The following is a 16,272-nucleotide window of genomic DNA, read 5'->3' as shown; positions in this document are numbered from 1 at the left end:
GTGAGCCTGAAACCCTTAATTAAGAGTTTTTTCTCTGCAAACCTCTGTGTTAAGGCTATGAAAATTAGCCTGTATTTAGTATGAAGCCCTACAGGTGTCTGATTGCCTCCAGCCTAAGATTGTGATCACCTCTGCATTAGAGATCTAATTGATCGCTGGGTCTGTGCTCGTTAAGACCTTAAAGGCCTGGACTCGCTCCCACCTGTGTGTATGGATCAGCTACAACTACTCAGACTTATGCATGGTAAAATAGCAGCTACCACTATTGTGGTATGATCACACACCTCAGACTTCCATTATTGGAACTACCATATTCCTCCACTGAGGGAAGGATTAGTATCTGGAGTTCAGGCTCTGCCTAGGATAGATTGTTGGCCTGACCGCATCAGAAATGCTATCCTATGGCTCACTAGAAATGCATAATGTTGATTATGTAATGGCACACAGTTGCTTACCAAAACGCATAACATTGATATGTTGGTAACACTTCTATTATATAACCATACACCATTGCTATTCAGAAATGCTCAACATAGTTTACTGATAGTAATATTTCTGTGGGTTATGCGACTTTACAAGGTTGCTAGTCAGAAACGCACAACATTGGAAGTTTATCTTGTGTCTTTTCTGTTATATAAATATCCTATGGTTCATCAGAAATGCATAATATTGACTATGTAAGGTTACACTACTGCTTATCAGAAACACAGGTCTTTGAGTGACTGATAGCGACATTTCTGCTGGTTATATGACTGTACAATTTTGCTAATCAAGAAAACGCACAATATTGTAGTGGATATTTATGTAGGTTAAGTGACCGTACACGGTGGCTATTCAGATATGCACTGAATTAAGCTTTCAGTTGCTAGTGACATTTCTGTTGATTAGATGACCCTACAAGGTTGCATTAAGTAACACATTAAGTGGTCAGCAACATTCTGTTGGTCATATAACTGTACAAGTTTCTAATCAAAAAATGCATAACATTGTATTGCTGGGAATGACACTTCTGTGGGTTCAGTAACTGTATACTGTTGCTATTCAGAAACGCACAGCATTGGGCGTCTGGCTAGTGACTTTTCTGTTGAGTGGCCGACAACATTCTGTGGTATAGCTGTGCAGGTTCTCTAATCAAAAAATACACAGCATTACTGGCAGAAACGCACAGCATTGAGTTTTTACTAAGTGACATTTCTGCCGGGTATATGACGGGGTTGTCTTGTTAAACAGAAATGCACAATGTTATTGTTGGTAACGTTTCTGTCTTAGGTCCCATACCCTGTTAATGATTTGAAGTGTGTTGGTGCCACTCTCTGGTCATGACTGCAGGTGGTCTAGCACCAGCAATACACAGTTGGGGGGCACATATGTCTTTTTGTGTGGTCATACTGGCTATGCGACTGCTTCTTCGTGACCATCGAAAATACGCAAGAGGTGTTAGTAATTTTTCTGTTGGTTATAAGACCGTACTGCGGTCGGTATCAGGAATACACAACACTGAAGCTGTCCTTGTCTTCCTGTTTTTGAACTTATTACCTTAGTTTGCTGTACATCAGAAAAACACAGCATTGGAAGGTGCCCGTGTCTTCTGTGTTTTTTTACTCAGAAAAACGCCATAATTGCTATTGTCCTTTCAGTTGGATGAAGGACCCTAACCTATTAAGCATCAGAAGCTCACATTGGAGCCTCTGTCCCTTCCCTTTGCTTAGGTTACATGGTATCTTATTACATATTAGAAATACACAACATTCTAAGTTTGATTTGTGTCTTCTTTGTCCTACAGGTGACTGTATATCAGAAAATATAACAGTGAAAGCTGGGTGTGTCTTCCTGTTTTAATGTTCCATATTAAACCTAAGCTGGCTACCCTTCAGAAATTTAAGATTTATGACCTGTATATCTGTGATATTAATTATATATCTGTCACTTTATTTCAGACCTTATTTTCCATACACATGGAAGGAACAGGATTTCTGATGGCAAAAGATTCAGTCCTTTACATCTAGGCATGCCAGAGACATGCCCTAGACCGGAACCCAGTAGGGTTATAGGACACTAGAAGAAGGTCATAAAAATCACCTATCATGGTTATAAAAAAGAGGGGTTACGCTGTTAGAAATTGGTTGCTTGAGGATACAACATCAGAGCTTATCTGACTAGTTCACCCAATCCGATAAATTTACAGCTCGGTATGTATCCTTCAGGTCACCCCATTGGACGAACTGGATGTGAATAACCAATATTCGTTTCTTACTCCTACTATAGAACTAACCCTATGGTAGGGATCTTCTTAACTTGGCACTCTCTGGTGCCTGGAGTAGATTATGCACTCAGACGCCGTGTATTTACAAAATATTGTATTTTGTTGGCGTGCGGCACTCACGTAATTTGCCCTGAGAGTGTAGGGCGAATTGTGCCTGCGGGTTGTGCACAGGGGTGCTGTGGAGAGTTGCTTCCCCTGATACCTTTTGTTTTATATGCCAAAAAATGCAGTGGTTACTCGCAGTTCTTACCAGGCTCCTTCATGCATAGTTTAACGCATCTGCCAGCAGGACTATAAGGAGCTGGGGGATATAGAACAGATTCACATCTGACATGTCAGCATTCAGATGGGAAGAGAACCAGAAGTTGGAAATGACCAGGGGGTGATTGGACTTACTTGCCAACAGGCTTGCATAGCAGCCGTTTTTGACCTGTCTAGCAGTGTGCGTTGGAGACAGGGGGTTGGTCGGCACAAGTGGGCGGGCGCAGGAGTGAGCCACGCCAAGACATCCTGTGGACCTGACACTGACCAGTAGGTGTCCTCTCTATAGAGGCACATGCATTCTGATGAATGGAGGGGGGCAGGTGAACTGAAGGTGAACCACCCCTCCTTGAAGGTGCAGGAACACACCAAATGCCCTACTTGGGTACATACCTGCCCAGTCATTTGAGTCCAGGGAATAAGCTTTCCATAATCTAGTATCCTTGAGTGGGTTGATTTCCTTGTTTCACCATGACTATGGCGGACAAGAAGGGGACCCACAAGGATTGTCCGTCAGGAGACCCTTTTTTTCTAAACCATTCTCCTGAACAGACCACTGGCTTGTAACCAGATGTTTTTTCTTGGTCGATCAGAGTAGTTCCTTGTGCCACAGAACAAATCTCTGATTAAACTTTTTGATGGTCCTATGCAGCAATTGCAGACATTATTGACCACGATGGCTAGAATATTGGCACAGCCAATCCTATCTTAAATAATTCACAGGCTCTCAGATTTTTCTTTGAGAGCACATGCCACCTAGGTCCTGCATCCGAAATGGAGACAGGGACATAGGTGGAGCGGACCTGCAGGTCAATTACATGATCCAGCTAGGATACCTTCATCACACACTAGGTAGTGTAGGTGGTGAAACAAAGTCAGACTCTGACATTTAGCAGAAAGACCTTGCAGGCAAGGGTCCCACCCTAAAGTAGGCCTGAGTTCTTTTATATCCTCTCTGGTGTGCCGTCCTGGAAGGCGTAGGAGAAAATCTACGTTGGATCTACCGGTAACGGTATTTCTACGAGCCTTCCAGGACGGCAGGCCTACTACCCACCCTATGTAAAGAAAGGTAAGCTATATGCTAAATGGTAAGTACCGATGGGGTGCCCCTTGTGAACCAGTTCAAGATTACTTTATTAAATACTGAGGAGCAAGGGGGTGGGTGGGAACTTATAACAAACTTGTCAATTGATTGTGTTTCCTGTGGGAGGAGCCCTTATCTCTCTGGTGTGCCGTCCTGGAAGGCTCGTAGAAATACCGTTACCGGTAGATCTAACGTAGGTTTTTAGCTGCCCCGCCTCTGCACTGCCTCCTGGCGTGGTGGCCATCTGTAAGCCCAGGGGCCCCATAATCTTCTATTGCCCGGGGGCCCCATGAGTTGTCAGTCCGCCCCTGCCAACCACTGTGTCTACAGTCCTCAACGTTGCCTGATCAATGGTGTCCTCAATGCTGAGAAATACAGGCAGATATTTATCCATCATGCCACACCATCAGGGATAGTTGTTATATGTACAGTTTTACTTAATGCTCTTACCAGTGAAGCTAATCTTTACAACATGGATATAATCTTAATATATAATCAGGCAATTTTCAATTTCACACAATTTGCAATTTCAATGACCTATTTGCTTATTTAATTTAATTACTAGCTCTTGAAACCATAAGAAAGCATTGCTTATGGTTTACATATATTAATATATGTAAATATTTCTAGTAACAAATGATCACATCGATACAAATGTGATCAACCTTATCCTGGGTAAGATGTGGGATCTAAGTCACTCTTGCAGTGCAATGATTGTTGGTACTAGAGGTGGTAGTTGTAGCATCTCAGAAATTGCGTACCTCCTACCTTGTGGCAGGCTGTGGTCACTAGGTTGCAATTTTTAGGTTGCCATGGACTTCGAGAACCTGACATCTCCTAAACCTTGCTGACCACAATCTGCAATGCAATTTCTTATACTGATTTGACTGCTGTACTGTGGGTTGTATTATGACATGTGTTCATCCTAAATGTCTTGCGTGTTTTGTATTCCACTGAAATGCACCTTTTTTGCAATTTTGTAAGACGACCCCCTTCCTACTAGTCTGTCTGGAAGCTGAGGGGTAGCCGGAACAACCGCTGACAGGAAAAAACGCTGACAGGAACAGGCTTTATTCAGCTTTTTCAAATCTCACTGTGCCCATTACATGCCTCACTGTGCCATTTCATGCCTCACTGTGCCATCACATGCCTCACTGTGCCATCACATGCCTCACTGTGCCATCACATGCCTCACTGTGCCATCACATGCCTCACTGTGCCATCAACATGCCTCACTGTGCCATCAACATGCCTCACTGTGCCATCCCATGTCTCACTGTGCCACCCACATGCCTCACTGTGCCACCCACATGCCTCACTGTGCCACCCACATGCCTCACTGTGCCACCCACATGCCTCACTGTGCCATCCCCATGCCTCACTGTGCCACCCCATGCCTCACTGTGCTGTCAACATGCCTCACTGTGCTGTACCTTACTCATGTACTGCGGGTGTCCATTATTCAAAAGCCGCGCCTCCTCCTCATGCTGTTCCATGATAGGCGCCTGTGTTCCGCCTATCACGGAGGTCCTCTTGTCCGTGATAGGCGGAACACTGAACAGAGCCTCTGCTGGGAAACCAAGTGTTCCGCCTATCACGAAACACCACAAGGAGGAGGTGAGGCTTTTGAATAATGGATCCCCGAGACAGATACCGGCGTATGAGATGACCCCTGGTCAGTGTCTTGGCCTTTTATGTTCAAGGTGATGAACCATTGGGGGTTTGGCGCTAAATTTCTGGGTATCCTGTCTGTACTTTACTATTCCCCTGAAGCTAAAGTACGCTTTCAAGGTATTTTTTCAGAATCTATCGAGATCCGTAGAGGTACAAGGCAGGGATGCCCTTTATCTCCCCTGATATTTGCAATTGTGATTGAATCCCTGGCTATAGCTATTCGTGAAAATGCAAATAACAGGGGTGTTCGATGTGCCAAAAAGGAACATAAGTGCGCCTTATTTGCAGACGACCTTTTACTTTTTTTGACTGCACCAGAAACATCCCTGCCCGAAGTATACTCTCTTATGGACGAATTTTCTCTGGTTTCAGGTCTTGCTGTAAACATAGCCAAATCCAGGGCCCTCAATGTTTCACTTACTGAGTCCACTGTTTCTCTACTGAAAGAACGTTATAGATTCAAATGGGACGCCTCTTATATTAAATACCTAGGCATTAATTTGACCCCCAATATTCAGAATTTATATCTAGCCAACTATCCCCCTATGTATAGAAAACTTGAGAAGGATCTGAAAGACTAAGTAGAACAGGGCAGACCAGGTGTATGCCGGCACAGCCGTGGTAGCATAACATACAACAACATAACATATGTCCCCGGTGGAACGTAATGAGAGCAGTTCTTACTTGGTCAGCGGGGAGTATATCGGTGATCAGAGCCTGAATGTTTGAAGCCTTTGGGAGAATCCTTTCTCGGGCTCATTTGATCCAGAGGGTGATTAATGGAAGCAGCTTTGGCGGGAGAGTCGGAGTGAGAGTTTCCACGGAGTGAGCGCAGAAAAACTTCCGCTTTAGACGGATCTTGAAAGGCAAGCTGGTCACCGTTGGGGGCTTTAAGTCGCAGAATCGCAGGAAACGCAAGAGTGAATTTGATTTGTCTCTGGTGGAGTTCCGAGCATATAGACTGGAAGGCTTTCCTCTTGGACACTTCAACGGAGTAATCCGCAAAGATCAGGATTTTTGCCCCATCAATTTGGAGGGATCTGGATTGTCTGAAATTTTGCAGGATGGTGGCCTTATCCGAGTAGTTCAGATATTTTGCGATAATGGGACGGGGGGTTTTGCGGTCCGAGGAGACGGTTCCCACCCGGTGTGCTCGCTTAACCGTGCAGGGGCCAGGAAGGCCCAAGGCATCAGGTATACGTTTGGAGCAGAGATCTCCGATTGCAGAGGCCTGTAGTGATTCAGGGACTCCCACAAAGCGCAAGTTGCTCCTTCTGGATCTATTCTCTAAATCATCCAGCTTCTGGAGTATATACCGATTAGTTTTATCCTGGGCTTCCTCCGTGGCCTGTGCCTGATACAGTTCCTCTTCCACGTTAGAAAGGCAGTGTCCCACCCCCAGGTTCTTAACCTGGGGGTGGGGACCCCCTTGGGGGTCGAATGACGATTTGCCAGGAGTCACACAAATGAATGTTATAAAAACATCAATATTATGATTGATAAACATTAAAATGACATTGATTTTTATAAGAACATCATGAAAAGTCCATACAGTGATGATTCAGTGTATTCTACATATTTCACCAACCTATGGCTTCTTCGGGAGTGGTTTTATATAAATACTGCATATTTAATCAAAAAAAATGTAAAGAACAATGTGTTAATACAAATTTACAAAGAACAGATTGTATATGAAAAGAAGAGAAAAATAAAATGGTAGTTGAAGCAAATTATTAGGGTACATACAGGCCCGTCGCTACAGCACAGGCAAAACAAACAATTGCCTGGGCTTCCCCTTCCCAGGCTGTAGCGTGGCCGAGCTCCTCTTCCTTCCTTCCTTCCTCCTGGAGTCCTGTCAGTCCGGCCAGGTACCGCGCGTGTTACAAGAGATTCAGTTTCCCGGCCGGTCTGACAGGAAGTGCACACTGAGTGCTCACTTCCTTTCAGTCCGGCCGGGAACACAGGAAACTGAATCTCCTGTACCGCGCGGTACCTGGCCCGGCTCGGGCACTATCTGATAGGGGACTGGGGACCCATAATGATAGAACACCAGACTGACAGGAGGAAGAGAAGCTCGGCCACGCTACAGCGGCTGCCTACAGGTGAAGAAGGGGAGGTGAGAATAGAAAAACATAGGGACTAGGGAGGGGGGGAGGAGTAAGAACTAGTGAAATTAGTGAAGCTCTAATGTAGGCTTTGCGCGCGGGGGGGGGGGGGGGTTGGTTGCTTGGGGGCCCCCATTTTGCTTGGGGCCCCTAAATTCCTTCAAACGGCCCTGGGTACATAATAAACGCATTCATAAGCATTCTTGGGGGGGGGGGGGGCTTCCTCATCTGAATTATAGCAAATTAAATTCCTGCTACATGTTATGCACCAGCTGGATAGATCATGGAGAAATCAGCAAGCCTCTTACCAAATACCTTGGACTGTCTACATTACAAAAAGGGGTCATTTGGGGTATTTCTGAGTCAGTACATCAGGATTGATCAATTTTCAGATATATATCCCATAGTTTGTGGAATTGTATACCTTTCCTACAGACTAAATAATATATACACTGATTTGGGTTATTTTCACCAAAGAAATGTGGCAGAATAGATTTTGGCCTAAATTCACGAAAAACGATTACTGTATTTATCTTCATATAGCGCGCACCCCCAACCTGGAAGGGAAATTTCCTGAAAAAAAGAATATACTTACAGTTTGAATGCCCCTCGTCGGTGTCTTGCCCGGCATCCATCGGCGGCCTTGTCCGGTCCGGCGTCCGTCTGCGGCCTCGGTGGTGTCCTCCCCACTTCTCCTGCGCTGTTTTTGAGCCGATACCCGCTTCCCGCGCTGTTTGAACGCCGCCGACATATACCGAGCGCAGTACACTCAGGCATGCTCGGCTCCTCTCGCATAAAGGCTAGGAGGCGGCACAGGGCGTGACCACGAGGGGAGCCGAGCCTGGCCAAGTGCACTGCGCTCGGTATATGTCGGCGCATCGCTGGGAAGCCGATGCGTGTAACTGGCGGCCGCGATGTCCGCCGGGTACACGCGATCGGCGGTGACAGCAGGGACGTGGAGCTCTGTGTGAAAACACAGAGCTCCACGTCCTGTCAGGGAGAGAGGAGACCGATCTGTGTCTCTTGTACATAGGGACACAGCATCGGTCACCTCCCCCAGTTAGTCCCCTCCCCCCACACAGTTAGAACACACCCAGGCTACACATTTAACCCCTTCCTCACCCCCTAGTGTTAACCCCTTCCCTGCCAGTCACATTTATACAGTAATTAGTGCATTTTTATAGCACTGATCGCTGTATAAATTTGAATGGTCCTAAATTTGTGTCAAAAATGTCCGATATGTCCGTCGCAATATCGCAGGCCTGACAAAAAAAAAATAAAAAAATCGCAGATCGCCGCCATTACTAGTAAAAAATCAAAAATAAATCATAAAATCTATCCCCTATTTTGTAGGCGCTATAACTTTTGCGCAAACCGGTCAAATACGCTTATTGCGATTTTTTTTAAACAAAAATATGTAGAAGAATACGTATCGGCCTAAACCGAGGAAAAAAATATAAAAAAAAAAAAAATTGGGATATTATTATAACAAAAAGTAAAAAATATTGTGTTTTTTTTCCAAATTTTCTGTCTTTTTTTGTTTATAGCGCAAAAAATAAAAATCGCAGAGATGATCAAATACCACCAAAAGAAAGCTCTATTTGTGGAAAAAAAATGATAAAAATATAATTTGGGTACAGCGTTGTATGACCGCGCAATTGTCATTCAAAATGCGTCAGCGCTGAAAGCTGAAAAATTGGTCTGGGCACGAAGGGGGTTTAAGTGCCCAGTAATGAAGTGGTTAAGTCAATATGTGCATGGCCACCATGTGGAAGATCTGTAAACTAGAAGATCACTAGTAGATACGTTTACCGACGTACATATAGTACTGTAGATGACACCAGAATGTGGTTTATTATAACTAAGAATCATCACTTCCCCATAAGTGCAAAAATAACACATGATAATGTATCACACAACAGGAAGGCTAGGGGGGCATTGGCACATAGCCTCTCAGTGTCATCCGACTCGGGCAGGATCTCTTTTGCTGAGATGCCGTTATTCGGGATTAGAGGTTCCAGTCTTTATCAATATTTATTCATCTTTAACCACTTAAGGACCCCTTCACGCCGATATACGTCAGCAGAATGGCACGGCTGGGCACATCAACGTATAGGTACGTTGCTCTTTAAGCCCAGCCGTGGGGTCGCGGGCACGCGCCGGCGACCCGGTCTGAAGCACCGTGACCACGGGACTCGCAGACCCGATCGCCGCTGGAGTCCCGCGATCGGCCCCCGGAGCTGAAGAACGGGGAGAGCCCTGTGTAAACACGGCTTCCCCGTTCTTCACTGTGGCGGCAGCATCGATCGTGTCATGCCTTTTATAGGGGGACACAATCGATTACGTCGCACCTACAGCCACACCCCCCTACAGTTGTAAACACACTTCAGGTCACACATAACCCCATCAGCGCCCCTTGTGGTTAACTCCCAAACTGCAACTGTCATTTTCACAAAAAAACAATGCATTTTTTGCTGTGAAAATGACAATGGTCCCAAAAATGTGTCAAAATTGTCCGAAGTGTCCGCCATAATGTCGCAGTCACGAAAAAAATCGCTGATCGCCGCCATTAGTAGTAAAAAATTATTAATTAATAAGAATGCAATAAAACTATCCCCTATTTTGTAAACACTATACATTTTGCGCAAACCAACCGATAAACGCTCATTGCGATTTTTTTTACCAAAAATAGGTAGAAGAATACGTATCGGCCTAAACTGAGAAAAAATATATATTTTTAGATATTTTTGGGGGATATTTATTATAGCAAAAAGTAAAAAATATTGCAGTTTTTTCAAAATTGTCGCTCTATTTTTGTTTATAGCGCAAAAAATAAAAACCGCAGAGGTGATCAAATACCACCAAAAGAAAGCTCTATTTGTTGGAAAAAAAGGACGCCAATTTTGTTTGGGAGCCACATCGCACGACCGCGCAATTGTCAGTTAAAGCGACGCAGTGCCGAATCGCAAAAAGGGGCAAGGCCCTTTAGCTGCATTTTAGTCCGGGTCTTAAGTGGTTAAAGGCGATCAACATTAACCACTTAAGGACCGCCTCCTGCACATATACGTCGGCAGAATGGCACGGCTGGGCACGTACCTGCGGAGGCTCTTTACCACGTGATCAGCCTGTCCAATCACGGCTGATAACGATGTAAACAGGAAGAGCCGTTGATGGCTCTTCCTCACTCGCTCGCGTCTGACAGACGCGAGTAGAGGAGAGCCGATCGGCGGCTCTCCAGACAGGGGGGGTTTGCGCTGATTGTTTATCAGCGCAGCCCCCCCTCGCATGCCCACACTGGACCACCAGGGAAGGGGGCAATAAAAAAAAATTAGAAAGATGCCAATCAGTGCCCACAAATGTGCCGCCAAAGAGTGCCCAGTGCCACCTATGAGTGCCCATCAGTGCCGCCTATGAGTGCCCATCAGTGCCGCCTATGAATGCCCATCAGTGCAGCATACCAGCGCTGCCTATCAGTGCCCATCAGTGCCACCTCATCGGTGCCCATCAGTGCCACCTCAGTGCCCATAATTGAAGAAGAAAACTTACTTATTCACCAAAAAAAATTAAAAAAAAGAAAAACTTTCTAAATTTTCGGTCTTTTTTTAGTTGTTGCGCTAAAAATAAAAATCGCAGAGGTGATCAAATACCACCAAAAAAAAAGCTCTATTTGTGGGAACAAAATTATAAAAATTTCATTTGGGTACAGTGTAGAATGACCGCGCAATTGTCATTTAAATTGCGACAGTGCTGAAAGCTGAAAATTGGCTTGGGTAGGAAGGTGCGGAAGTGCCCGGTATGGAAGTGGTTAAAATGAGGGACAGTCCCTCTAAATCAGGGACAGTTGGGAGCTACGCATTTTATATACAACTATATAGATCAGACCAAACTCAGGGACAGTTGGGAGCTATGTGGAAGAACTGTCATGAGTTGCAGTTAGTTGGGTTTTTTAATGTTGCAGTTCTTCTTTTTGAGATAAAGATTGTGAAAACTGATAGGAATGATCTCAGCCCGTGTGCCCGCCGCCTTTTCTGAAGGCACTTTTGCTTCCTTCCTCTTTTAAGCTGCCTGCAGCTGAGCTCTCCGTGCAACAACCTGCTTCATCACATCTATTAGGACCTGTTGGGCGCTGCCATTTGTTGACCTCAAACCTGCTTTTCTCAGTCCTTGTAAATACAAAATGGCTCAATACAGCTTGACTTCATGTAAAGATAGGTGAGGGTCAGACGGTGGTCCGATGTCATAGTGAAGGAACTCAGGAGCGTGTGAAAAGGATCAGAAAGCACCGGAATCCATAATACATTTTTCTATATATAAAAACACTGGTTGTATTTCTCTTCAGCACAGAATCGGGATTGTGTAATATGGATGGAGCGATGTATGGACTGCAACTTCCATTTCCCATCATCCTCATCTGTAAGTAAATCATTTCTCAATGCTCTCTCTGTATTTTCCTACGTAGGTATTTTTGAAATATATTAATTGTATACACTAAAAGTGTAAGGGGCAGATCCACAGAGCGAGTACGCCAGTGTATCTACTGATACGCCGGCGTACTTTCAAATTACCCGCGTGGTATCTTTGGTTTGAATCCTTAAACCAAGATACGACGGCATCTGGGTTAGATCCGACAGGTGTACATCTTCGTACGCCTTCGGATCTAAGATGCAATACTTTGGCGTCCGCTGGGTGGCGTTCACGTCGTTTTCCGCGTCGGGTATGAAAATTTGCTATTTCCGACGATCCACGAACGTACGAGCGGCCGGCGCATTCCTTTAAGTCGTCTCTAGCCGGCTTTTTCCGGCGTATAGTTAAAGCTGGTATTTTGTCGCGTATAGTTAGACTTGCCATGTTAAGTATGGCCGTCGTTCCCGCGTTTAATTTAAATTATTTTTTTTTTGTTTGCGTAAGTCGTCCGTGAATCGGAATGTACGTAAGTCACGTCTATGTTAAAAAAAAAGACGTAATTTTGCGCAATGCACGGCAGGAAATTTAGGGACAGGGCAATGCGCAGTTCATTCGGCGCGGGGACGCGCTTCATTTAAATGAAACACGCCCCCTAATCGCCGATTTGAATTCCGCCGCCAGAGATAGACTACGCCGCCGTAACTTACTTACTTAACTTGAAAATAGGCTTCATCCGACCGACGTAACTTGCCTACGCCGGCGTAGAGTGGGCACATATTTACGCTGGACGTATTTGGCGCTCCCATTGATTTTCTATTCACATATGCAAATGAGGGAGATACGAACGTACGTCCGTCCGACGCAGTGTGCGTAAAGTCAGACGTCCGGCGTAAAGTTATGCCCCATAAAGGAAGTGTAAGTCAGCAGCATCCCTGCAAAGGGCTGCACCAGGGAACTCAAGCCGACATATATTACATAGTTTACGTTGGACGGTATTCTATGTCAAAGTAATAGCGTATAACAGCGGGCAGTCTGCAAATTATAAAAAAGATTTGATGAATAATAAAAAATAAAATAAGAGAAATGCATTTTTTTTTTAAAAATGTGTCAATTTGTCAGCTTCCCCTATCAAATAAAGAGGCAATTTATCATATAAGGATGGAGATGAAGACAAGGGAGGCAGGTTTGGGGAATTTGGATTTTAAAGAAAATATCCACGTAATTTCCACTCCTGATATCTCTGGATCTACAGTAGAGATCATTTTCACATAATCAGTTTTCAGTGAAGGTCATCTCCTCTCCTCGTGTGTGTGTGTTTTTTTTATCATATGCTTAGTTTGAATTGCTCAGGTTTGTGAAACATTTATTTTTAAATAAACCACAGGCCTCATTTATAACACTTTTTTCCTCTGTTCCTTTTAACAGCTCTGATCGGACAGCTAGGTAAGTTCCCATTTTTTCATACATATATTGTTAGAAAATTATGTATAACAACCTTATGTTTTTTCAGTGTTTTCCCTTCCCCCAGTATTTGTCCTCTACCCATTCCCCTTACAAGTTTTCTAATATTTTACAGATCTTTTTGGTCATATCCTTTATCTAGGAACCTTTGGGTTAAATATTGTAATAGACCACCTTGGGCACCCCGCCTGGATGCTTAGACCAAACAGTGCCTCCTGCCCTCCAAACCCTTCCAGCAGTCTGATAGCTAATACCGGCCCTTTATCCTAAGCATCGTTCTCAGACAAATGTTGGGGTAAAACCCCAAATAAATTACATCTTATTAAAACCCAGACAAAAGCTTTTATACACCCCAGAAGGACATTCCCCTCTTGGGGATATTAGCATAGATTACATAAGTAGTACAACCAGGGCTGGACTGGGACACAAATTTGGCCCTGGACTTCATCCAGACTGGCCCACTTTGAGAGATCTCTCCCATGGCGGCCGGACAACTCCCGCACCCCCCGGCCACCCAAGCCCCCTCTCCCCCTTCACTAGCCACTAGCTGTTCTACTTTATTAGCGTAGAACGGCTGGTACTGGTACTCTTATAGGCAGTACCAGTGGGGAAGCTAGACATTATTTCACCCGGGGCAAAGAATCAGTTCGGTGCCCCCCCTTATGGGACAAGATTAGGCAGAAGTGAGAAACTCCCAGGCCATAGCTGTTGAGTCAGCTGTCTGTCCCCTCCCCCATGCTCCTCTGTCGTCCCCCCTGCTCCTCTGATCCTCCCTCTGCTTCTTTGTTCCCCCAGGTGAGCGCTGCAGGGAGGAAGAGGAGGTGAGCACTACAGTAAGGGAGACACAGAGGAGCGGAGGGGGGCGGCGGTCCGCTGTCATTGAAGCCGGCCCACTGAGCCATCAGCCCACCGGGAAACTCCCTGTAGTCCCAATGGCCAGTCCATCCCTGAGTACAACCAGTAAAAACATGACAATGCAAACTTCAAACAGCAATCCAATTAACAGCTAGCAGTGATCTAATTAAACAGTAACCTAATTAACAGCTAACTTATTCCCCATAAGCCCCCTTTTACACTGGGGCGATTTGCAGGCGCTATTGCGCTAAAAATAGCGCCTGCAAACCGACCCTAAACAGCGGACACTGTTTCTCCAGTGTGGAAGATCCTGCTAGCAGCATCTTTGGAGCGGTGAGAGGAGTGGTGTGTTTACCGCTCCTTCCCATTGAAAGCAATGGGAAACCGCGGCTATACCGCCGGCAATGAGCCTCTGCATTGCCGGCGGTATTAACCCTTTTTCGACTACTAGCAGGGGTTAAAACCGCACCGCTAGCAGCCGAATACTGCCGCAATTCCGACGGTATAGTGCCGCTAAAAATAGCGGCGCTATACCGCCACCGCACCTCTCTCCCCAGTTTGAAAGGGGCCTTAAAGTGGATGTAAACCCAAAGTTGTTTTTGATGTCACAATGTAGAGTATAAGATTTCCTATCATTTGTGCCCAGTCTTGCCACACAGAGTTAATCCAGCTCTGAGCAATCCTCTTTTATTGTTCAGTGAAAATTAACAGACTTCCAGAGAAAACCCTGTCTAAATAGAAAATCCTTTCCTCTCTCCTTGCTTTGAGTGACAGGCTATTTACATATCTAGCTTGGACATGTTTATCATATGTTATGTTATGTTATGTTTATCATAATATGAGGTGATCCACAGTTCATTGTATATTACCAGGATGTGTTATGTGGGGGAGGGGTGTATTTCTCACTTTTTATACTGTGGATCACCTCATATTATGATAAACATAACATAACATATGATAAACATGTCCAAGCTAGATATGTAAATAACCTGTCATTTAAAGCAAGGAGAGAGGAAAGGACTTTTTATTTAGACAGGTTTTTATCTGGAAGTCTGTTAATTTTCACTAACCAATAAAAGAGGATTGCTCAGAGCTGGATTAACTCTGTGTGGCAAAACTGGGCACAAATGATAGGAAATCTTATACTCTATATTGTGACATAATTTTTTTTTTTTTGGGGGGGGGGTTTACATCCACGTTAAGCTAATTAACAGCTAGGCACCTAGACAAGCCTTGATTAGTCAGGGAGTGCCCACCCAAGACAGTCCAGTGTTCAAGAAGACCCAGGGCTGTCCAAATCGTATTAATCAGCTTTCTTTTCACATACATCTTCTCACTGAGTTTCAAGCTGGCAGAGACCATCATGGCTTCCTTGACTGTTAAATGTGGTAATAACATGTCATCTTGTATTATATAGGTTCAGTCCCTGAGGGGGATAATGGTGGTGACACAAGTGGAATCGGTTGGGGTGGAACACACACAGAGCTCAAGTCACTTTATTTTAAAGGAATTGCACATTTATTTGCACCATTGCACTTTAATACTGCACTTTATGGACATTTGCACTTCTAAGAATTGTTTTAATTAATTTCAGGGTAATCACAGTTTTTTATTCTTTCAATTTATAGTGGAAAAGCTGCAGCTACCCCATTTTTATTATTTAACCACTTAAGCCCCGGACCTTTAGGCAGCTAAATGCCCAGGCCAGGTTTAACAGACAATTGCGCGGTCGTGCGACGTGGCTCCCAAACAAAATTGGCGTCCTTTTTTCCCCGCAAATAGAGCTTTCTTTTGGTAGTATTTGATCATCTCTGCGGTTTTTATTTTTTGCGCTATAAACAAAAATAGAGCGACAATTTTGAAAAAAAATCAATATTTTTTTACTTTTTGCTATAATAAATATCCCCCAAAAACATATAAAAAAAAATGTTTTCCTCAGTTTAGGCCGATACGTAATTTTCTACCTATTTTTGGTAAAAAAAATCCCAATAAGCGTTTATCGATTGGTTTGCGCAAAATTTATAGCGTTTAGAAAAAAGGGGATAGTTTTATTGCATTTTTATAAAAAAATTTTTTTTTACTACTAATTGCGGCGATCAGCGTTTTTTTTCGTGACTGCGACATTATGGCGGACACTTCGGACAATTTTGACACATTTTTGGGAC

At 44.3% G+C, this 16,272-nt stretch overlaps 1 protein-coding gene across 3 annotated transcripts in view; it reads left to right on the top strand.

Moving 5' to 3' along the window:
* LOC120920735 (high affinity immunoglobulin gamma Fc receptor I-like) overlaps positions 1–16,272 on the top strand; it is a 152,193-nt gene that overhangs the window by 62,173 nt on the left and 73,748 nt on the right. The window contains exons 1-2 of one of the 3 annotated variants that reach the window (XM_040332979.1): positions 11,457–11,800; positions 13,217–13,234. The exons of 1 other annotated variant lie outside the window; for it this stretch is intronic. In XM_040332979.1, the coding sequence (XP_040188913.1) occupies positions 11,749–11,800; positions 13,217–13,234 (70 nt within the window). In that variant the 5' untranslated portion in view covers positions 11,457–11,748. Of the gene's footprint in view, positions 1–11,456; positions 11,801–13,216; positions 13,235–16,272 lie in introns of those variants that run through there. One more of the 3 variants, XM_040332977.1, reaches the window with a different exon arrangement.

The sequence above is a fragment of the Rana temporaria genome, chromosome 13 (assembly GCF_905171775.1).
Source record: "Rana temporaria chromosome 13, aRanTem1.1, whole genome shotgun sequence".
In the NCBI taxonomy this organism is placed as follows: Eukaryota; Metazoa; Chordata; class Amphibia; order Anura; family Ranidae; genus Rana; species Rana temporaria.
Note: the sequence above shows the minus strand (reverse complement) of the source record. Positions and strands in the feature narration are given on the sequence as shown.